We start from the raw sequence: 23,825 nt of genomic DNA on the forward strand, positions 1-23,825 counted from the left end.
GTCTATATGGGGCCAGCATAGCTCTGCCAACAGAGGCGTCACATGAGCCGAACGTCGGACTCCCATGACGACCTGTGCACAGTGGTTTATCACCTTCTGAATACGGTGTCGCTGCACGACGCCACATCCCGACCACACAGACATACAGTATCGGATGTGGGGAAAAATTAACATCTCCACGATCATCTGCTTCACGTTTCGCGGCAGGCCGCGAGCGGATCTGGACAGTCCCCCTAGTGTGGCATAGCATCGGCGGATAACCGCGGTCACATGCGATTCAAAAGTCAGTCCGGAGTCGACTACCACACCGAGAATCTTGGTCGCTACGGATGGACGAATCGTCGCACTACCAAACTTAACAGTAAATTCTGTGTCGAGTCGGCGCCTTTGTGACTTTACAACAACAAGACCTGTTTTGGTGGGATTGATTTTCAAACAGTTTTGAACAAACCAGTGACTCGCGATCTCTAAAGTGCTCTCTACATCTGATTTGAGTTTTGGCATGTGCTTTGGTGATGCTCTATGCAAAAACTGAACGTCATCGTATTATCTATATAAATTATCGTATTATCTATATAAACTCTCATCTGATAATGATGAGAACTTCATGGTACTAGATCAGCTGAAGAGAAAATGGAAGGGGGAGACGAATCAACATTTATTTTGTTTAAGCGCCTTACCCTCGCACAAACGTTGTGATTTTGTGGGTATTCCTTCGATAGCTAAATAGTTTCGCGGGTATCGAATTTGCTATTGCTTCGTCTATGCGAAAAAGAAAGGGGGAGAGAGAGAGAGAGAGAGAGAGAGAGAGAGAGAGAGAGAGAGAGAGAGAGAGAGAGAGAGAGAGAGAGAGAGAGAGAGAGAGAGAGAGAGAGAGAGAGAGAGAGACGCGACGATTGCGTGATTGCGTGATGAGAGGCTGTCAGGACCGACGCACAAAGATTTCTTTCTGTAATGGTGGGTCTTTCCCTGCAAGACCCGTTGTACGTGGTCTGTTGAACAATAGCATGTTTATGCTCGAACTTGTAGTTATTACCAAGAAGTGTGTTCCACAGTAGATGTATTATGAATTGAGTTTATGTCTGCTTTGCATGCCTTGTGGCGTACGCTCCCAAAGTTTCATGCGCGATTGTATAACGCTGTTGCAATATATTTCAACAAGCTTTATCATTCCATTGGCGCTGCTATCGTCGGGACTGTGTGGTATATTCCCAACGCTAAAAACATCTGTCTTTTTAGTAAAGTACGCGCACGTAATATTTAACCGTCTTCCTAATTTGGTTGTTGAAACAATGAAGCATCGAACCGGTCTTATGCGTGGATTTTACCGCAATGAACGCAGCGAGTTGTTGAAATTTTGTGACATTGCATGTTTCGCAATTATCTGCAAGGAAAACACGGCCGAAGAGTATCGTCAAATCCAACGGCGTAGCACCTTCTCCGCATCTTAGTACAGCTTCCAGGCGGGCATTCCTCGCCTTTTCCTTGTCAGTTCTCGACTATTTGCGTATATTTTCTGTTAGGAAAATCATCGCAATGCGTTTGTGTCGGTATATAACGTAGATAGATGGTCGAGTGAGCAGTTAATTGTTTCAGAGCTACTGCAGTTGAAGCATCATGAATTTCTCGGTGAGTGTTAGTATTAGTGACCGTGATCGGCGCCCATCTGGGCGATTTGTCCTGTGTCTCTGAGACGTCTGTTCAGTGTAGAAATAAGAGGTCTATCCATTGCTTAGATGAGAGCTCAGGTCTTCCGAGCCCCGAGCGGTTTTGTCCAATATCCCTGAGGGCTAAGAGGTCTGTCAAGCATCTCATATAACTCTGTTCAATATTTTTTAGGGGGAAGACCCCTCACAGACTTTGCGCTTATAATAGTGGTCCCAATGGTGTAGGTACATATACCTTAGCGCTTATTGATGCACAATATCCTATGTGACGGCCTGACGGGCTATGTCTCTTTACCATATGTATATTGATGCTCCGACGGAGCATGCTCCGTGTCCCTTTGCCGTACACTGCCCCCCCCCCCCTCCCCCTTGCTCCTCCCCGGTCAGCTCCGCACCGATGCGCGGTACTTTCTAGAGGGACCGTACCGTGTCCCGTTTGGTATACAGTGACGCCCCGTACCGTATACTGACACCCCTGTGTCCCCCTCCGCGGTCAGATCTACGCCCTGCTGGTGGTGCTGGTGATCGCCGTCTGTGTCGGCGTCAGCTCCGTCTCGGCCGACTACGGAGACGACGGATACTACGGCGGATACGGATACGGGAGGTACTACGGACGGGGATACCGGAGGAGCTACTATCGCCGGGGACGCTACTACGGATAAGCGGCCGTATTACGGATGAGGACCCGTATCGACGGGATTGTTATACAGTCTACACTGAGATGGCTCCGAGCACATGAAACTCTGGGAAGAGACCCTGGCATTCAATTGTCACCAGCGACCAGCGTGCAATAATACGACAGCACCCAGTGTGTGACTGGAAACATGGCAACGGCGTGCAATACCTTTCCGCCACGGGTCTCAGAGTTAACACGGCACGGAGTTTCAGCAGTGTTTGAGCCTGAGCTGTATATTTATATGAATATATTTTAACCGGAATTTGCAGCATTTGTGTATGCCACTGAGCGGAGATGCAGATTGCAGATGTTTGATGGTGTCGCGTAAAGCGCAGCTATTTACCTACTTCTTCGAGACGTAGGATGATCTTAGTAACATTATTCGAGAGATAAAGTCAACATTTGTCAGTACTAGCCATTACATATCCTTCAAGATTGACAAACGATGGGGCTTAAGTCTTATTTTGAATCGATGAATACCACTATTAAATAGTAAAGTAATCTTGAATACCACTACCTTTTCTTCAGTTTTAAGCTGCACTTATCCTCGAAAATATTGGTCGTTGGTTTGATACGTCATTTACGACATGATACGACATTCGTTTGATACGATTTACCCTCATTACCGGGCTGGTGAATTTTTCAACAACCCACAAGAACCCGTAACGTCCCAATTGGAGAACACATGATGTTTATGTCAGCATATGCGGCAGTAGTACGTAAATTGTTTCCAAAATACGCTAAACGGCTAAAGCGCTCCGATTTACCCAAAGATCGGATTCTCGTGGGAAATAGTCCGTCTGAAGTGAAGCATTCAAAATACAAGATAAGCAACACCAGTCAGCTGATAAAAAATCAAAATTATTAGCATAACAAGGAATAAGACTTACATACGACGCCATTAATTATTGGTGAAATGGCCCGCAGAAAACTAATACTCTTACACTTGCATGTCAGGAACATGAATATGAGACTACGCCATCTTTCAGTAAGATGCGTTCTCCGGTTCTTGAAATTCCTACGCAAGATACAATATGTGCATAACGATTAACGATAACTTTATACGAGCTATTTACGAAACAAATATTGAATCAGCGAGATATCTATGTACTTCTTAAAAAGTCCCACCTCCCTTATGCGGTGAGGGCTAATATGTGTCAAGTACGATCACACATAATCTTTGGAACAGTCAACTGAAATATCAAAGTTGTTGAACAGATAAGTATTATATGAAATATATTTTTACATTCACTCTCGCCAAGGCGCCAAGATCGCCAAGGCCATTTTATTTTCAGACCTGTTTAACCCGGCCGGGGCCGGGGGTAATCCCAACCACCGCAGCCCGAGGGTGGGCGTTTTTCGCCCCCCCCCCCCCCGTCTAGCTACGTAAATAAAGGCGCTACGGAAACAACAGCGATACCAAACGAACAGTTGTTACGAGACGATTTTAAAGCACCTAAAAATGTTGACCTCAGGTCAACTTTCAAGGTCAGAGGTCAAGGTCGAAGGGAAAAAATCCGGCACATGTGTAGTGACCTCAAAGTAAGTGCTCCAGAGGACGGTGGGATGCACAAAACCGGCTAAAATGGGTGTGAAGCGGAAGAAAAGGATCTGAGAATTCCGATGATGTGATACACATGTATGGTTAATGAGCCAAGGTTATGCTTAGAATTGACCTCAAACTTTGCACTTTTTCGTACATCTCGCGTGCTAGCTTCCAAGATTCAGGTCCCTATTTGTGGCTCATCTTACGATACAAGGCTGCTCAAAAGTCAAGGTCACCGAAGAGTATCCTTGCTAGAGGCTATTCCACTGATTCAAGTCAGCGATAATATTGAAGACAATTTTGCCATCCTGAGGCTCTAAATGAATGTTTAGAACAAAATGGATGGATATTCGTGTTCAGCAGCTACGAGTCCATCATACACGACCTTTCATGTGTCAAGGTCAACGAAAGGTCATTCGGGGTCACATGAGGTCAACATAAACCTTGACCTTTTCCAACCAAAATATATGTCATTCGACGTAGCCTGACGAGACGAATGCGTTGGTACCACTGTTGTAGCACTATGGCCATTTTTGTTGAAGCTTTTTGCGGAAAAGTAAAATCTCAGCTCGGGGTCATTAACCTGACCTTTGACCTCAGGTCACCAAAATCATTTTGTATTTTTCCCATGGTTAAAAGCTACGCAAAAGCTCGTAATTTGTCTTTATCTCTAATACTCTATTTTTAGCTGCTATTTGAAAATCACGTCTGTGACACCGAAATTTGCCGTGCAGTGGTCTAGCAAAAATCGACCCGGTGACGTCATCAAGGAGGTTATGTCCAATTTTTTTTTTACTTCAGAAGATGTCAAATTGATGGGGGAAAAGGTACTGAAAGTTTAGCGCTTCTATCCTTAAGTGTTCGGGAGCTATCGCAAATTTAGCGGCCCTGGTGGCGCAGTCGGTAAAGGCGTCGACCCGCGGTGCGGGCGGTGCCGGGTTTCGGGTTCGATTCCCGGTTCCGCCCGTTCCGCGGGCGTCGTCCCCGGCTGTGCCACCAGGTGTGGGGTAGGCTCCCACTTCAGCCGTAGCCTGGGGGGTGGGGGAACAAGGGCCAGGAAGAGGAGGAGCCCTCCTGTAATTGGGCCACAACTGTGCCCGTTGGAGGGAGGCCTGAATAAAAAAAAAATACTCACCGGGGGGGGGGGGGCAAAAACGCCCCCCCCCCCCGGGACCGCGAGCGTTGACTCGCGAGCTGCAGTTCTTTCCAAATGGCTAATTATCACCGTTTTCCATTCTGTAGCACCTTACATACGCTAACAAACCACAGTGATAGTTTTTCCAGTTTATTTGGTCAGGTGGTCGAGCGTTTCACGGCACCAAAAAATGCCTTATCGTTCGATATAGCACGCTCTGAGTTCGCTCCCGGTGGTGTGGGAGTCGGTGACAGCCATGGAGTGTCCAGTGGGCAGCCTGAGTGGGTCGACATCAGTCCAGCTGAGGTCGGCGTCTATCCCCTGCGGCGGTAGTAGCTGCGGCGGTAGCTGCGACGGTATCCGCGGTACCCGCCGTAGTACCCGTCGTCTCCGTAGTCGGCCGAGACGGAGCTGACGCCGACACAGACGGCGATCACCAGCACCACCAGCAGGGCGTAGATCTGACCGGAGGGGGCACGGGGGGTGTCAGTGTACGGTACGGGGCGTCACTGTATATACCAGACGGGACACTGTATGGTCCCTCTTGAAAGTACCACGCATCGGTACGGAGCTGACCGAATGGGACACGGGGACCGTCGGTACACGGTAAAGGGACATGAATCGTTACTAAACGGCACGGGATCCGGTACCTCACTATATGGTGCAGGTATGTGATGTGGTACGTCACTGGACGGTACGTCACACGGTACAGAGCACCACACGGTACAAACATTGACACTTGCTACACGGCACAGGAAGCCACGCGGTACAAGATGTTCACTTGCAGCGTTTCCTAGCCTTAGGCACAAAAGCCTTTGGGATTGACCTTAATGCCCCCCCCCCCCAAAAAAAAAAACATAGCAGCTTGACCTTACGTTTTGACCTTAGATATTGACCTTAGGTATTGACCATAGGTCTTGAGTCTTGACTTTAGGAATTTACCTAAAATCCTTATCTCAGACCTTGACCTTAGGTCTTGATCTTAGGCATTGACCTTAGATTTCGGCCTTTGGTCTTGAGCTTAGGGCTTGACCTTAAAGGTAGGACATGCTTGACCTTGAACGTAGGTCCGAGCCAAGCTGGGCAAAACACCAATAACCGCACTGTTGTCCTATAAACGTTCAATCCGCTGTGTACAATGTCCGTACTCGACTACTTACAGAGAAGTTCATGATGTGAGGATATTGAAGAGCTGCACTGGACAACTATCGTTCTGGACCCGGACCAGCCTTATATACATATGAACCGGAGTCCGGACATTACCTGGGCAATTTCGGAGACAAAACGGACGCCCATCAGAACAATCTGCGGAAAACGTAAAACCAGTAACCGTCGGCCGGCCGGCGTTCGGTCGTAAACACTAGGGTGCCGCGGCGTTCGGCGAAATTGGACAGAATCGATTGGTGAATCGGTGTGTGAAAACAGAAGAAGCAATTAGGATGGGCTACGGTTGGGCGTTAATGTTACTGCATTCTACGGCGGTGAATATATGCTTTCTACAGGGACAGATGCCATTCTCAAGTCTTTTTTATATTGAAAGAATCTAAGAATGCTTAGAAGGATGATTATACAGCTGCATTCCATTCTGATAAAGGTCATGCTTAAGTGTTTCCTAATGACAGTCGCGCCTGCTATTAACCCGCGCCCCGTAGGGCTACCGGCGGACCCTACCACCCGTAGGGGGGGGGGGGCCGTTTCGGCCCCCCCTAAGATCTCGGAAAGTTACCGGCCGATTTTTAAAATTCAAACGGCGTTCGATAGCCCCACCCGGGAACTACCTTGTGACCAAATTTCATTGACCTAGGTCAAACCAATGACGTCACAGGTCAGGTCAAAGGTCAGATTTTCACCGTTCACAGGCAATTCAAGAAATGTGCTGTGAAAGCGAGTAAATTGGTAATTTATTGAAAACCATCGATGGTAAATTGTTCGTCAAACACATACTTTGCTATCTGAGGTCACTGATACCAGGTCAGGTCACAGCGAGGTCAGGTCACCGGGGGTCACAATATGAATGTGTCGTGTGATACATGTTTTATGGTCCATTTTACATGACAAATGCGATTATGTGGGTTAGGCAGCCTTTGGGGCCAGCCTAGGTCACGTTTTGGTGAAGGTCAGGTCAAGGTCAGGTCAAATTAGGTCAAATTTCAAAGTTGATATTTTTGCATAAAATGGGCATCGATTCGATGCAGCTCGTCACGGGGAGTCTAATGGTGGTCTTCGTTTTGCTCTACGAGTTCTAGAATTGCCAAAAATGGAGTTTGGAAATTTGACGTCATCATTTTTGAACAGTTTTTTCGCTATAACTTGGCCAAAAAACGAGGTATCGATCTGAAATTTGGTATGTAGATAGAAGCCGGTAGGCACTATCACATATATTCCGGTTTTTTTCGAAACTCAAAAAACTTTTTGGATTTTTTGGCGAATATATAAAAAAATGCTTTTTTGATTTTTGGGGGCCAAAACTCAAAAATTTCAAAAATTCGAGATAACAGTTTTGTAGCCCTGTTAATTCTACACCTTTTATGTCTTGATCATTTTTCTGTATCTTCAAAGCTGTAGTCCTGACAGGTCTTCTCGCGAAGGTCTTTTTTCGGTCGAAAATGACAGAACATGACGTCACTCTGACGTCATTTGTGGCGAACCTATCATAGCCTCTGGAAAAATTTTTGGTCACAATGTGTAAAATTGATGCCCGGAGGGGTCCTGAAAGTTTGGTGGCGATATCTCCAGCCGTTTAGGAGATATCGACCGAAAAGGACAGGGGGGGGCCGTTTCGGCCCCCCCCCTACGGGGCGCGGGTTAACTACTTAGTTTAGTTTATGGCAAAAGTTGCACTCATAGTTGCACACCGCACGGCGTTCATGTTTTTCTTAAGTTTAAATGTGTCTGCCATAAGCCATTATTTTGTCTTATTTGCAAAAAGCTTCCTATTTCGCTCGTACCAACAGTTTTTTCCTTGTCATTTGACTGAGAACCAACCGGTTAGATCGGACCTTATTGAAAGTTAATTCAATGAATTCCACAGTTTGCGATAATAATGGTGTCATTTAATGCATTAGCTGTTAAACACTTTGACTTAATATGGCCTAATGCACATTAGATAAATGACAGATGTAAGTAAAATTAAATAAAGTATACCTATATAACATATAAGTAATATATCCTGTGAAGGTTTTCTTCTAGTGAACCGAAGCAGGAATAGTGAAGAGTGAATTCTGGATAATTTTTAGTGTACAAATTAATTATGTTCAATGTCCTAGCCAGTATGAACGGATTTATTTGTCCGCGCTGAATATTTAACCAACAAAAGTCGGGCCAATTTCGTCTTATTGTCGTCAGTTCCCGCTGGGCGCCCATTGTTGAGCGCCAAAATATCGCATTCATTTTGTATCATGTACTGCGACTGTAGCCACTTTCCTAAGTCCACAGAACGGGGAAGGTGAAAAGAACACTAGTTCTGCCGTGGACAGACCCACTCCATTGTCGCATCTTTCAGGCAAAGCTGAATACTACATCGATAAGCAATGTTTCCGATCTACCACCTTCCTTGTTTAATAGCGCCCACCGAATCGCAAACCAGTCAACCACAGAGCAAAACCCTGCCGGTATAAGTGGCTTGGACTGGAGCCGCCGGTGCTAAATTTCGTTCCTGTTTTATCAAAATAAATAAATAAATAATTGCAGTACTCCATTTAAGAACCAGCCTTGAAGGAGCCACAAATGTTAGTCTTCTGGCTGGGAGCCACGATGTTAAACTTCGTCCTTATTTGATTTGAAAAAATAATTCAATACTCTATTAAATCATCATTCGACGAGCATTCCGCCCCCAGTACTGGCTGGCGAGGAGCTACTACTCTCCTTTGGCCGTGACCAGTGTGAGGTCAATTGAGCCTCTGTCAGGTCGTGTCCTTGGGGCCAGCCACAGCTGATAGGATCGCCGTCCAAGCATTACCTCTCATGTGCACGGAGAGTATGTTTGGCTTCTGTCAAAAAGAAAGAATGAGAAATACAGCACACATCGACCGACATTTGGTGAAGAAAGCGTAGGTAGACGCATGAGAACTTTGGAACTGTGTACTTATCATAAATCGCGCTATTTACGAATAGATGAAGCTTCAGTTATTACCGAGGTAGCATATTTTCGGTTACCGAGCCATCGGCTATCGACTGACATCCCTCCCCACACGAAATCCGGAATAATGAGGGTGACATAAAGCCGGACACAGGGTCGCGGGGCGTTGACCTACGGCCGGATTTTTCTCAGAAACAGCGCAACACTAGCAAACTGTCGCACATGGCATCCCAAGAACATTCGTCTCATTTACGTCACTGCTTGTCAGCGCGACGCCACGTGTCAAACTCTTGACACCCGTGAACTTCAGACTTCTGCTGACAACGTCCTATAAAAGACACATGTTTTTACAGCTTGACACTAAGATACGAGTGTTTGTCGTTTAACGTGCAGACTGGAGATTGGAGAAAAAAGCTAAAACAGGCAAACCATGTCCCGTGTGGTTCAGTTGGTAGTTCTTCTTGTGTCTGTTGTGTACTGCCATGCGGCGCTTGGATTCGGAGAGGCCATAATTCACCCAGGTAATACGATACCCCGACTTTGTAAATGGTCATCAAGCACCAAAAATATTTGTCTCTAAATGAGATACCTGACAGGCATATATAATGCCACGGCCCACGATATCTGAATCTGTGAATTCTTACAGATAAAATCACTTTACATCCGTCAAAGCGTTACTTCTTCCCTTTCTCAGGTCACTAAAATGAATGCTACATTTCCGCGCTGTCCCAGCCGTATTTGAAGGAAGGAGGAAAGGATTATCCGAAGAGCATGTGTGGAGAGTATACTTGTTTCAGACTGGGCGACGGCAAGCTGTACTATCAGTTTGAATCGTGAGTATTCCAGTCTTTGTACATATCTTTGTATCTCGCAGTGAACACAGTGCATGAAATGTTAGATAACTGGGGATCAAATAAATAAAAATTAACCACATTTTGATAACTGAATGCAATATTTCGTATGACTGTCAGAGAAACATACCTGACAGTCATACGAATATTTTACAATGTGTTAATATTATAATAATGTTTTAATTATTTTTCAAATAACAATAACTGATTGATCAGATTGAAAAAGAATTAGAAACTGTGTCTTCATATTTAACGAATATGTGATGAAAAGTGAGCAAACATTACAAAGGTGCTGACTTTTTCGATCGTTTCAGGTGTGGCAGTATCGATTGCCCGAACGGTAGCACCGTGAACGCCTCAGCTATCTTTCCCGGCTGCTGTCCGCAATGCTCGTAGTGCCAAACGAAACTGAAACTTGGAACGTCTTTGTGAAGAGAATGGCATGTCGACGTCCAAGTATCCTTTCTCCTTTCTTGCAAGTCTCCCAACTCCTTTCTTGGCCATCTTATAATCTCGGTTGTGAGAACATGTGACATAGTGCGACATCTATGTATGCCCAATGAGTCTTCTTCAGATTGGATGAAGGACAGTTGAGCTATAGCATCATGTTGTAGGGGGCGAAGCGACATCTAGATCTGGACCTCAGCCTGGTGACTTCTATAGTCAGGCCTCAAACCTGCATTGCGCTGTATCTGCCTCAAGATGTCGCTACGGTGGTGTGCAATGTGCAATGTGTCTGTTGAGAAATATATCTGGAAGTGGAAAGACACGTAGCCATATCATTATCCATTGCAACTTTGCGCGTTGTTGTAACTAGAAATGCATTAAAAAAAAAAACAGTATCCGAAACAGTAAACAGGCTTACGACGGGCACCTACATAGCACGTAACTCAGCCAACACTCATTTAGTTTGTTAAGTTAATTTTTAAGTTTTCTATTCTAAAAAAAACGTCATATTTTCATCGATTTCGGGCGCTGCAGTATGAGGTAGCCATATCATGCAGTGTGAGGTAGCCACTTGCCCCAAATGCCCCTCCGTGTGGATCCGCCAGTGCCAACACCTGTCCAGTTCCCATGGGACAGATCTGTCTGCAGATGATAGCACTAACCTGATACAGTGCCTAGCTCAGGGCAAGGACATCGTACTTTTCAGACAGTGGCCGGTTGCCGGACGGATCGAGATCTGTCACGATGAAGTCTTCATTGCTTTTTACTGCATTTTTGGCTCTTATTTCTGGTAAGTCAATTAGCTACCGGATGAAAGGAAAGGAAAGTAAAAAATGATTCAGAACCCAGCCTAGCATCGATTATTGCTAGATGAAACTTTAAACAACGCAGTACAACTCAAGTGCCTATATCATAATGATGGCTTTGCTTTACATCGTCGAGTGGAAACTCCTAAGCACTTGCGCCTTCTTGCTTGTAGTTTGAGAAGGTTTTATAATAGTTAGGTAGCCGTTGTATTATTAACTATGTGAACACTACTAGTCTGAACGCACTTTTGCAGACAAGAGGCCAGTTTTTACTGACAGTAAAATCACCGGCTGCCGGTATTTTCAGTTCTTAAAGGGACACTCCCACCTTAACATTAGTTTTGAGTTGAGATAGCCAAATTGGTGGCCATGGCCTGCAAATACCGGTTTGGGCACTCACAACATCGACAAATGCTTTAATTCGGAGATATGGAATTTCAAACTTGCAGTTTTCGGATTCTAAGGGGCTAGTGCATTGGTATGCCCCCTTAGAATTTGTGACGTCAGCGGAGACCTAACGATTTTTAAATGTTTGACTAAAACGTTTTGTAGCACGCGGTGGTATATGCTGCTAAGCGCGCAACAAATGCCGCACTTTCAAATAAAGTCGCTAGGAACAGCGGAGATTCCAAAAAGTAAACAAAAGTAAAAGTCTAATATCTTGAAAACCGGTGAATATTTTTCGATGAAATTTGGTAGATATTCGTTTTTGCTCTTTCTGAACCTAGCGACATCACTTTCATGCCAATTCATTAACTTTTTTGAAGGTGGGAGGGTCCCTTTAAGTCTAAACAATGGAAACCACACCGAAAAATAACTGATGATATGAAAACATTCAGCTATAATGGCATAGATTTAGCTACCATTTTCAACATCAGCGGCTATTTCTTTTGCGCGGGTAGTGGAATTCAGGGATGCCATGCCGAAACTGGAAGCAAAAAAAAAAAATAATAACCGCAGCCGGCGATATTTCTGCTGATAAAACTGCTGCTCTATAGGGAAATATGCGATGGATATTAGGCGTTTTCACAACGGCCATCTGGTACACATTTGGTGCAGATTTGGTGCAGGTTGGGTGCAGATTAGGTCAAATTAGGTTCATTGTGTTTCTTTAAAGTTGTTAGTATAGGTTACACAGATTATAACCATCTGTGTAACCCATACTAACAACTTTTAAGAAACACAATGACCTGATTTTTTTTCTTTCAAATTACCAGACCTTATTTTCAATAAGACCACAGAAGTAAACTCATGATATGCAGATATTTCTTGTAAAAGAGATTTGATGCAGATTTGGTCAAATTAGGTGCATTCGCCAGATGGTCAGTCGTGAAAACGGCTGGTGCCGGTGGCTGACCGTACCCTATGTTCTATCGTGTTGATAGGAGCTCACTCGACTGACTGGGTTCAGTACGAAAATAGTTTGTACACGGCCGGCTCCGGAAATGTCACCTGGTCGGACGCACGCGCTGCCTGTCGCAAGCTACACCCCCGGGCTGACCTGATCACCATACACAGCTAGTAAGTGTGGGCGGATCGAGACGGGTATTTTTTTTTACACAGGGGGAGAGTCAACTGACAATTCGTGAACGATTATAGCTCGGCTAGCCGACGCCAATCGACCGATAGACTAAACACATGGTCGATACTTCTATTCAGTCAACAGCTTTTGAGAACGATACTGCGCAATCTAAGCGATTTGATTTGCGCAACCAATATGAAACAATTTGAAAGTCATGGTAGTTGGTAATATATATTACTGAACGGCTCTGGGAAAGAAAAATGGAAACCGAGGTCTTTAAAAAATTGTAGGCACGAGGCGTAGCCGAGTGCCGGAGATTTTTTGAAGACCGAGGCATACCGAGGTTTCCATTTTTCTTCCCAGAGCAAGTTCAGTAAATACATTCATGCCCGGGGCTGGGAAAATTTAATGGTGTCACCGAGATTTTTAATTGAAAGTACCGAGGGCCGGTAGGCCCGAGGTACTTTCGATAATACGAGGTGACACCGGTGACACCATTAAATTCTCCCAGCTCAGGGCAGGAAGCTATTTCCCATACATGCCTAACATTATATGGAGCGTTGCAAATGTCACGGAATATATAGTCTACGACATGGAATGGACAAAACGAATTTTTCCTGTAACTGCTGAGTTTTTGGCTATCTGACAATTTTAGGTGTTCTGCTGTGGCTTTGGCACTTCCGTGCTGATGAACGAGATGAGTTATATCAAATTAAATACTTTTGTTTAATAAAGTTAAGCGTTCCTTTGAGCATAGTTAACGTTGTATCAGTGAAAAGAAATAACCTCATGCTCATTAATATCGAAATTAAAATTGTTAATCAAAAATACATTTTCGTGAATGTCACTTCGGTCGGTGACATTCACGACACGGAGGATACGAAACACTGCTTAGCTTTCCCATCAATTCTGCATATTAATCCACCGACGAAGTGACATTCACAAAAATATATTCTGGATTAACATTTTTAATTTCGATATTAATGAGCATGAATTTATTTCTTTTCACTCTTATAAATTAAATTACTATGATAAAACTCAAAAACCATGTATGGATGTATGTGAGTCTGTCTCTGTTGGCGGGTTATTGCTCCGAAACTGTGCGAACTGCGCCGGTGAAATTTTCAAAGTCAAAAGCCTGCAAAAATTGGTTGTAATAAAATTTGGAGCGCGCACGACGCTCGGTTTCCACAGTTGGAGGAGCATCTTTTGCTGCATTCGGCTTGCATTCGGGTAGGTGCTTTCATCACCAGTGCTTTCATCGCCGGGCTACCAGACGCCGTTAGCAGCACAATTCGGGCCGACACGCGCGCAGAAGGCATGGATCTGGCCAGCATCCTGGCGCGGGCAGTGTTGAGTGACGAACGTGTTCTCGGCAGCAGCGGGTGTGAGACGCCAAGACACCGGCGGGTCGGTCAGACCAGCGGGTCGCCACGGTCCACGGCGGACCGGGCACGGCGTTATTAGACCTGCAGCAAGACCGGTCACCTCGCCAGGAGCTGCATAAACGTCGAGGAAACAGCGTCAGCGCGAGCGCCGTCTCCCAGTCAGTAGCTCGCGCACTTCCGGTCGTGATATTTACACGGAGAGCACTGTTCTTGTGGTGTGGTCGGCCTATCACTTATCTCCTCCGTGGCCGGATGACTGCGGCCGGCGGCGGCGTGGCTGAAGCGGCGAGTAAATGATCTGAAGAAAGGCTGGGATGACACCACAGATGATGTCGAGCTGTGTGCGCAGGCCAGCTACTTCACCGAGCGTGTGACCCGTGCCGGCCCAGCGCGCTGGCCGTGAAGACTGACGGGCTGTCCTCTGGCGTCCTCTGTGCATGGTGGCGACACTGCGATGCAGTACCTGGACTCTGGAGGGAGAACCGAAACACCAATCAGTCCTCCAGAGTGTGCCGTCGGTTACTGCTTAGAATAAGTGGTTGAAAAAAAAAAACACCGACGAATGTTGTGCTGACATGATAGTCAACAGAGAGGAACGGAATGGCGATTCTACTGCCGCGGCCCGCGACATTTTTCTTCCGCTAGATGGCAGGAAGAGCGAGCGTCTGAAGTTATGCTGTACCGTAAAGCTTCAGAGATCGAGAAGCTCCGCCAGCAGTGCGGAAAATGGCTCCAGATATGGAGCTGTTGAAGGAGCTGCCATTCGTGGTTCCGAATCTAACGGCTTTCAAAATGCAGGGCATGCTTCGGCCCTGTCTTTCACCTACCAGTGAAATGTGCGCGCTCTTGCTCGACAGCGTCAGCTGGTACCGCGGTCGCCGCATCGACGGGTCTGGCTGGCCCCTCGCCGGCATCAGGGGCGACAGGAAAACCACCGTCACTCGCCAGTGTCGGGGCAAGCTGGTGTGCCAGCACCGAACCTGACAAAGGCAAAGCACGTGTCTGCATGATGGGTAACGAGTAGCGAGTGCCATGTACCAATTTCCACCTGGGCCGAGCTCCATATTAAACCCGCTATTAAGTTCAGAAACAATAAACAGCACTTCGACAACGCTGTCCGTTTTTCTTCACCTCTTGTAACAAAATCAATTCCAGCTAAACGAAAAAAAAACCGCTTCACGGAGCAGCGATTCCCGTACAACGCAATTTAGCGTGAGCATCTATCTGCCAAACTGCACGATCATTTCAATGAACAACTTACCGGCCCCTGTCGGTGTCGTGGTTACTTCCATGTAGGCGACAGCAGCCAGTGGCTGGTCCAGGGGGCTGGCGTCTCTGGCTATAACTGGGGCAGAAGAAGCAGCAGCTCCAGAAGCAGCAGCTCCACTGGCGAAGGATACCATCAGCCGGTTGTCCTTCGCTTTTGCGGTGCCGGCCGGGCTGGGTCGTAGGCAGCCACGGATGCAGACTTCTCGGTAAAGTAATCTTGGCCTTCTCCGGTGTCTAGACAGTTGCGATTTTGATATCGCCTTTTGGCAGTAGCCGCAGCGAGCCGCGCTGGGCCACATCACTTTTTAAGCTCACAAATTCGCGATAAAAACGCCAATCCGCAAACTCATTCATAATCCTAATCAAGTTGAAGTTGAAGTTAAAGCTATCCATGGAAAGAGGCCTCTTGCAAAGGTCCTGTGACTTCCATTCCTTGCTTTCACTTTTACTTTCTCTCCACGATATTCCTTCGTTTGGATGTGTTCAACTTTGTGGCTGATTTTGACGATGCATCAGGCAAGCTAATTCATTGCTTGAACTGAGATGTTGCCCAAAGCTGGTCGATTTCTTTCTTAAATTCGCTAAGGGTTGGAGCAGTAGCCACTCTTTCTGGAAGAGCATTCCAGTCATTTAAAGCCCTCAGTGTCACATGGTTGCGTCTTTCTCTGGTTGCAGCTTTTTCCTTGTATATTCGAAGACTGTGAATCACAATAAAAAGTACAAAAGAAATCAAATGAATGAGAAGATTAACGGTAAATCGCCGTTACCAGTACTAAATAAACCGTCGATTCTACCCTTGAATCACTACTGCACAAGAATGTCGAATTTTGTTTAGGTTGTCGAGTTTTGTTCGTGGTTTTGCGAAAAAGATTTGATTTTCTAGCGCGAGAACACTGTGTGCGTTGATCATACGGGCGCCTCCTTGCTTACTTTCGAGTTGCACGTTTAACGTGGTTAAATCGCGATCTGTCCATTCCATGTCGTAGACTATATATTCCGTGCAAATGTTATGGAGAAAACCAAAACGCCCCAATTTCAACCTTGTTGAGTCTTTCGTGGCTAATGGCTATGGTTTGTTGCGAAATAGCGTCAAAGTTTGAGTTTTATATGGTGATGCTTCACTTTATTCATGACAAATAATAAAATCCTTGCATCAAACACAATTTAGATAGGTATATCATAAGCCAATCAAATAAAATGGACGATAGATAAAATGAAGTTATAAGGAGCAGAGTGATGCTCTTCAACTTAATGATGTGACGTCATTCATAATGACGTCATATATTTGAGAGGTGCAGGAAAACGTTGAGGGGTGCAGGAAAACGTTGAAAGGTGCAGGAAAACATATTTTCCTGCATGTCTCGGACAGGGGCGCGGGAACTACTTTCCGACTGGGGGGGGGGGGGGGCACACCATAATAGAGATTAACCTAGGGTACCCCCAAATCTAGTTTTCTGACCGGTTTTAGGCCACTTATTTTTCACCCCTCGGCTTTTTCAGCAAAAAAAGAAAACATTTGCAAAAAAAGTGTGGTATTCCGTCTCAAAGCTGTGGGGGCACCGCCCCCACGGCCCCAGAGTTGGGGGGGGCAAGCTGCCCCCACTGCCCCCCCCCCGGCTCCCGCGCCTACTCGGAAACCAATCAGCATTGACTTCTTGTATGTTTCAAAAGTGCAGTATAATGCACGTGCCATTTTAATGCCTGGCTTTCTCGATTTAAACGTGCAATGTTGTATGTATGGGAAAGATATTTCCCATACGTCGTTTAATATCTAGGGGAGAGCGGGGCCAGTTGAAACACGGGGTCAGATGAAACATGGCTTTATTTTCAACAGTATGCAACATATGGCGTTGCCGACACCACTGCGCATCCGCGCTCGACCACTTCCTTTGTCAACGGCGTTTGGGCGGCAAACGGACGGTAATTTTGATTTGACACTTGTTTTTGTGTTTTTGAGGGGCGTTTGGGAGAAATCGTTTTTATGAATATTTTGTGATATCTCATATAGCTTTGTTTGCTGAAAGAAGAACTCCTGGCTCCGGAATAACACCTTATTTGGCCCTTCATTCAGCATGATGCCGTCCCTCCAGCTCGTTTGACATGTGCTTTACGGCGCGTGCGAGATGGCGGGAGCGGATGGGGTCAATTGAAACGCTTCTCTGAGGGTCAGTTGAAACAGGGCCACAGGCCGTTTCAATCGACCCCGGTGACCTTTGCAATGGTTATTGTTCAGGGGCTGTAAACATTAAAGGAAATAGTCCACCTATGAAATGAGCTTTTAAACTGAAATAGTAGTTTAATAGAGCTCAATTTTTGACCCCTTTTTCACCAGCCTTTTGCTTGAAAGCACACTATAGCCTCAGATATTTCTCATTTTCCTCATCCGCCCATTTTACCATAGTCTATGTACTTTATGTCACCTATTATGAGGAACTATGCACTTTTAGCTTTCCAACGACCTATTGAATGTAGCATTTGGAAAAGTAAACCGGACAAAATATCTCCTTAAGAAAGTGGCCTTAAAGAGGAAAACATCCCATTGTTAAGGATAGGTGCAATTGACCCCATGGGCTGGTTCAATTGACCCTCGCATCGGGGTCATTTGAAACGGGCGTAGAGCTGTTTTATAAGCTTGCGTTTGGACGCAAAATATGTTTGAAACATAATTTTACATATCTTAAAATAAAGCCAAAAGAGCATATTTTTTCATGGCATTGTGCATTTTTCGATATGACAACTAGATCTCGCTGTGCATGTCAATATATAAAAAGTGGTTCAACTGGCCCCGCTCTCCCCTATTCAGAAACTCACAATTTAATTATTGAAATCACCTTTTTTAAGATTTTTATCAAAAAATTACCAGAACTGTAGGTCATCAACCCGTGCCGGAAAACAGTGCAGGAAAGATCACGTGCAAATGTTTACCGCACGGCTAGGATAATGCTAAAGGGATGTCTCGGCGTATGGGAAACAGTGGGTACTGGGTACATTCTGTCACTCTCCTTGTTGTAAATAGTGTAGACGACATCTAGCGGCAGGCATTGAATTAGCTTGGGAGACATCTAGCGGCAGGCATTGAATTAGCATTCATTCGAGTTCGTGTCGTGGGGCGGTGCGGTCGCCGGTCACGACCAAGGTCACGACAGTGTCGAGGCCTTGGTGTCGAGCATTCTTTCGTCGTTGGTTTTCGTCGGTCCCTCGGGACGAGCTGAGCAATAACGCACCTATCGTTCGTCGTTATCTGTATTGGACGTCAAACCCAATACACTCGGGAAGTCGAAATTATGTGTGAAGTTGAAGTGGCGGTGGTTGTGCGCCGGTGATGTTCCGCAGAAAATATAAGCACACGTAGTGAAGCAAGCTGAGTGAGCCGGTCGTTTCGTTACATTGGAAAGGACTCTCCCTTCTGGGAGAGTCCTCCCAGCCTTTGAAGTCAACAGAACTTCAAACACAAGGTCACTGCCGCTATAAGTTTGTGTTAACGTACACTACAACATATGGATATCGACCGCGAACTAACTAACATGATAGGTACACAGACGGTTCAGGTCTAAACGCCAAGTAATCCGACTACAGGCGGCTAATACGTGAAATTATACACTAGTGACACTCTACCTCCAAGAGCGACAATGTATCTCAAACGCTAGCCTTCAACGAAACACGTCTTAAGTGCCATTCAGCACGAGTTCTCGCAGGCGAGGCAGACAACTTAACACAATACGCAAGTCCAACTAGAGTACCTGCTTAGCCTGTGGGCGCTACATTTGACCCGAACGAGTACTGATCTCAAGCAAACCAAATTTGGTTCTACACTCACGGACTTTACTCCAAGCCCGATATAAACAAAGGAACCACCACAGTCACAGGCGACACCGGACCAAACACAGAATGGACACATATACGTCACCACCGCATTTAGTAAATGCTGAAGACAGTGATCGGTCCCGCCCTGCTGCCAGTATCACTGCACCTCCAAATCGTGGAGGCGTTGGATAGGACGAGTTTTCAGCCCTGAGGAGGTCCGCACCTCGACTGATCTCACTCGCCCGTCCCTCCCCATGTGAAGCTTCGTCACTACTCCGTGAACCCACCTCATCCTGGGCACCTTGTCTTCCCGAAGCAGGACAAGCGATCCGACTGCTAACCTGCCCCGAGTCCGGAACTTACCGACAACTGGCGGCAGTGAGCGGAGATATTCTGACGACCAGACCGACCAGAACTTGTTGAGCCGCTTCTCACGCACACGAGCTCTCTCTGATAGCTCTCTGGGATTCACAGAACCCGGGTCTTTCAAGACCCGTGTGGGAAAACCCGTCCCTCTGCCAGTCAGGAAGTGAGAGGGCGTCAGGGGTGGTGCTGCTTCGAGCCCGTCACCGACGAAGGTTAAAGGGTGAGAGTTTATGCAGCACTCTATCTCGAAAAGGACTGTTTCAAGCTCTGTCCGTGAGAGACACCGTGTCCCAAGTGTCTTACGGAGTCCTGACTTCACGGATCGCACGAGGCGTTCCCACCACCCGCCCCACCACGGCGAGTGAGGTGTGATAAATCTCCACTCCGGAGCCAGGTGTCCAAAGAAACGCTGCAGCTGTGCGTCAGCCCCCTTGAAAGTCGGCGCGTTGTCCGAGTAAACGACTCTGGGAACACCGCGCCTCGCCGAGAATCGTCTCAGCGCCATCATAAACTCTACCAATGACAAAGCCTCAGTCATTTCAAGGTGTACCGCGCGTGTGACAGCACACGTAAACAAACACACATAAAACTTTTTGCGCGGGAAATCGACACTGAAAATCGGCCCAGCGAAATCCACCCCAGTAACTGTGAATGGCGGCGACTCAGTCACTCTACAGTCCGGCAAGGGAGCCGCCTCCTCATTACACGGCTGCGAATCGTGCCGCTGGCACGACACACAGCCACGTTTCACACGTTTTGCGAGGCAGCGCAGACCCAATATAAAATAGGCCCCTCTGAGCGTGGCTACCATCGTGTTCACACCAGCATGACTCAGTAGGAGGTGTTGTTCTCTGACCAAAGGCTCGGACAAGTGGCCTCTGGGTAACAACACTGGGTACTTCTCCTCGTACTGTAGGTCAGACATTTGTAGCCTACTGCCCATTCTCAGCAGACCATCGTCACCCACGAAGGGGGCCAATCGGAAAATGCTGGAGCCCTTTGACACTTTCTTACCCGTCTCCAGAGCGGTCCACTCCTCGTGAAACTCGCTCCGCTGCTCCTGACGCAGCAGCTCGCGCTTGGCCTCAGCCAACTCGATGGAGGACAACTCATGACGCCTGGAACTCTGCTGAGGGCAGCGACAGTTTTCAATGAAGCGACGCACCCATGCTACGACTCGCACCGCCTTTGAAAACTTTCCCCAGCGCTCTACCGGAAAGACGCGCTCAGGTTGAGTCACAAACAAACTAACATTGCTGATTTCCTCAGACTCTTTCAACATTTCTCCCCTGACAAAATCAGATGAAACGAGATCTCTGTCCGGCGAAGATTCACCGGAGGGCAGCAGCGCCTCGCCGACACAGCGCGCGCCTCCCGCGCCGCCGGCGCTGTCACACGCCGCGGTCTCCCGAGGAGACTCGGCCGGACCCGGAGCCGATACCAGAACGGCCTCGTCGACCGGAGTCTCGCTCACCTTCGACTCGATCTGTCGTGGGGGGTGACCCGCGGTCTCCGACAGCCAGGCAGGCCCCACCAGCCACACATCAGACGCTAGCAGCTGCTCCGCCGATACGCCTCGAGTCGTCAGGTCTGACGGATTGTACTCCCCTGGCACGAACTCCCAGTCAGCAGGGCTGGTCAAACTGTGAATCTCGATCACTCGGTTACGCACGAACTGCTTCCATCTTTGGGGATCACCTCGTATCCACCCAAGGGCGACCATGGAATCAGTCCAGCACTTACAAACTGTGCTGTCTGGCAGACACAGAGCGCGGCGGACATGAGTCACCAGTCGAGCGGCGAGAAGGCTGCCTAACAGCTCTAATCTCGGCAGACTCACTGTCTTCACCGGCGCCACTCTGCCCTTCGCCATCACCAGTGTGACACTGTGCGAGCCATCTGACAGCGGGGAACGGAGGTACACTGTAGCACCGTACCCACTCGGGGAGGCGTCGCCGAAAGCATGTAGCTCCGCCCCCGCCTCTGCGCCACTCCAGCCCTCGACTGAGTAGGAGCGAGGGACTTTGAACTGCTTTAGCGTCTCCAGACCATCTAACCATCTGGTGAAGACTGAGTGACTTTCAGCGGGCAACAACTCATCCCACTGCAGCCCCTGCTGCCACAATGTTTGGAATAGGCACTTAGCCACCATGGTGAATGGAGTTAGAAACCCCAGAGGGTCGAAAAGTCTGGCCATAAAGCTCAATACTACACGTTTGGTCGGCACGACATCGTCAGGAATCGAAACACCTTCGAACATGAACACGTCCTCCTTCGGAATCCAACTTAGCCCCAGCACTTTGATGCTCTGGCCTTCCCCACCAGACAATAGCATTGTGGAACAGCAGAGTGCTGTTTGACCTGCATTTGGCCAGACACATGCCAGCATCAGCCACGACAGACTGAGCCTCCGAAAGGAGACTACGGGCTTCCTCCTCAGAGTCCGCCCCTGACAGAAAGTCATCGACATAGAAGTTAGACTGCATCTCGGTCACCGCACGTGACGCGTCATACCTGGCGAGGTGATGACGGAGGGTCGCGTTCAGAAGAAAGGGACTGCTGCACGTCCCGAAGCTGACCCTGGTCACTCTCATCACCCGTTCTCTGCCGCCGCAGAGCCAGATGAAGCGATGCACGTCTCGATCTTCTCTCCGAAGTCCAATCTGGAGAAAGGCTTTGACGATATCCGCTGTCACGGCATAACGCCAGCGCCGAAACCTTAGTAGGACATCGACCAGGTTAGGCATCAAACAGGGACCCACCTCCAAGCAGTCATTTAGACTGACACCGTTCGGACCACACACGGAAGCGTCAAACACGGGGCGGACCTTCGTGGTTTCACTGCTCTCCTTCACCACCGGATGGTGAGGGAGATAGAATGTGGGGTGAGAGACCACAATCTCCTCACTCGGGACCTCCTCGATCATCCCCGACTCCTCCAATTCACTCAGCGCAGCATCATATTTAGAGCGAAGGTCGGGATCTCTATCAAGTTTTCGAGTCAAACTCCTGAGGCGGCACCTCGCGACCGGAAGGTTACTCTGAAGCTCAGGGGCATGGTCACCCTGCTTCCAAGGCAGTGCGACCTCATACCTGCCATCGCTGAAGCTGACTGAGGACTCGAAATCCTCCAACACCTTCGAACTGGCCGGCTCCTCATCAGAACGGATGCCGACGCCTTCCAGACTCCATAGGTTACGGACGGCGTCCTCGTGCAGATCACCAAGAGTCAGCAACTGACACGATGTACTGCCTGCAGCACAGAGTCCAGAGGAGGTCACGCCAGACACGATCCAACCCAGTGAGGTCTTCTGGGCTACTAGTGACCCTTCTGAACATCGAATGAAGCCCTGCTGTACAAGACTCCAGTACACGTCAAGACCGACCAATATATCCACAGACATCTCGCGGTTCTCACTGTAGCTGTCAGCCAACTCAACCCCTACGAAAGAGGCAAGGGCTGTGCGAGGGACTCTGGGTCGCTGCAGGGGGGAACAGATCACTGGTACTTCCACAGCAGTCAACAAACACTCCACAGGTTTGGACAAGTTGGCTCCACTCACACGGAGCCCCCTCACAGCCCTCTCACAAGTGGATTTTCCCCCACCAAAGGCTGCATACGAGACAGACTCAGAGCCGAGCCATGTAGCGCCCACCTTTTTCACCAACTCTTCCGACACATAAGTTCTGTCTGACCCTGTGTCGAACAACAAAGTCGCTAGGACTGAGCCATGCGCTCCATGTACCAACACTCGAGCAGTGGGGAGCACAACACATTGATCATCACCACTGTTACACGACAGAGACACACGAGTCTCTGAAACCTTAGGACTAGTAGAGCTTGACACACCAGGGGGCTCTGCTACCCTCCCCTGACTAGTCTTCCCCTTCGAAAAACAACACAGCTTGTGGTGGCCACTGCCACACAGCTCACACTTTGACTGGCACTCCCTCGCCCGGTGTGACCCGGACAAGCAGCGAAAACATGCCCCAGACTGCTTAATCAAGTCGTGTCTCTGCGAAACTGAGAGCTTGAGGAGCTCATGACACTCCACTGACCTGTGTGCCTTTCCACAAAATATACATACCCCTGATGATGCAGTCAGAGCGGCTCCAGATGGAGTCCGCGCCTGTCTCACACAGTCCCTGAGAGGCTGGTTCCTCCCAGCCGGTCGAACATCCTTGTGAGGCTGGCTCCTGCCAGCTGCTCGGACGTCCCGGGCCGGCTGAGTTGTTCCCAGCAGCTTGGTGAATGCTCCGGACCTTTCCC

At 47.8% G+C, this 23,825-nt stretch overlaps 2 protein-coding genes and 1 long non-coding RNA gene across 5 annotated transcripts in view; 2 read left to right on the forward strand and 1 right to left on the reverse strand.

Annotated features, from left to right (window-relative positions):
- Positions 1-1,553: 1,553 nt before the first annotated feature.
- Positions 1,554-2,268, forward strand: LOC122364241. Its single transcript, XR_006253525.1, has 2 exons — positions 1,554-1,629; positions 2,165-2,268. It is a non-coding gene; the product is annotated as an uncharacterized LOC122364241 (long non-coding RNA).
- Positions 2,269-5,161: 2,893 nt separating this feature from the next.
- Positions 5,162-16,232, reverse strand: LOC122364257. Of its 3 annotated transcripts, none has more exons than XM_043334467.1 (3): positions 15,378-16,232; positions 14,944-15,096; positions 5,162-5,485 (listed from the first exon to the last, which is right to left on the reverse strand). In XM_043334467.1, exons 2-3 carry the CDS (start codon positions 15,028-15,030, stop codon positions 5,339-5,341), a joined length of 234 nt encoding a protein of 77 aa, XP_043190402.1. In that variant the 5' UTR covers positions 15,031-15,096; positions 15,378-16,232; the 3' UTR covers positions 5,162-5,338. The 3 variants fall into 3 exon arrangements, 2 of the variants coding, with proteins under 2 accessions (XP_043190402.1, XP_043190401.1); XM_043334466.1 differs by lacking the exon at positions 5,162-5,485 and adding an exon at positions 13,866-14,586 and having other exon boundaries at positions 15,378-16,227; XR_006253529.1 differs by lacking the exons at positions 14,944-15,096; positions 15,378-16,232 and adding an exon at positions 6,185-6,227.
- Positions 11,085-23,825, forward strand: part of LOC122364258 (lectin BRA-3-like) — a 28,465-nt gene continuing 15,724 nt past the window's right edge. Inside the window, exons 1-2 of the mRNA XM_043334469.1 lie at positions 11,085-11,190; positions 12,592-12,727. Coding sequence (XP_043190404.1) covers positions 11,145-11,190; positions 12,592-12,727 — 182 coding nt within the window. The 5' untranslated portion in view covers positions 11,085-11,144. The remainder of the gene's footprint in view (positions 11,191-12,591; positions 12,728-23,825) is intronic.

The sequence above is a fragment of the Amphibalanus amphitrite genome, unplaced genomic scaffold (assembly GCF_019059575.1).
Source record: "Amphibalanus amphitrite isolate SeventyFive unplaced genomic scaffold, NRLGWU_Aamphi_draft 000664F_arrow, whole genome shotgun sequence".
Taxonomy (NCBI): Eukaryota; Metazoa; Arthropoda; class Thecostraca; order Balanomorpha; family Balanidae; genus Amphibalanus; species Amphibalanus amphitrite.

Bases quoted from the DNA above. Each gene is read 5' to 3' on its own strand.
- LOC122364257 (XM_043334466.1), bottom strand. From the start codon at position 15,684: ATGTGGCCCAGCGCGGCTCGCTGCGGCTACTGCCAAAAGGCGATATCA. The intron at 15,097-15,377 runs GTAAGTTGTTCA...TGCCTTTGTCAG, and splicing joins CACGACACCGACAGGGGCCG to GTTCGGTGCTGGCACACCAG. The intron at 14,587-14,943 runs GTAGGTGAAAGA...TTCTCCCTCCAG, and splicing joins AGAGCGCGCACATTTCACTG to AGTCCAGGTACTGCATCGCA.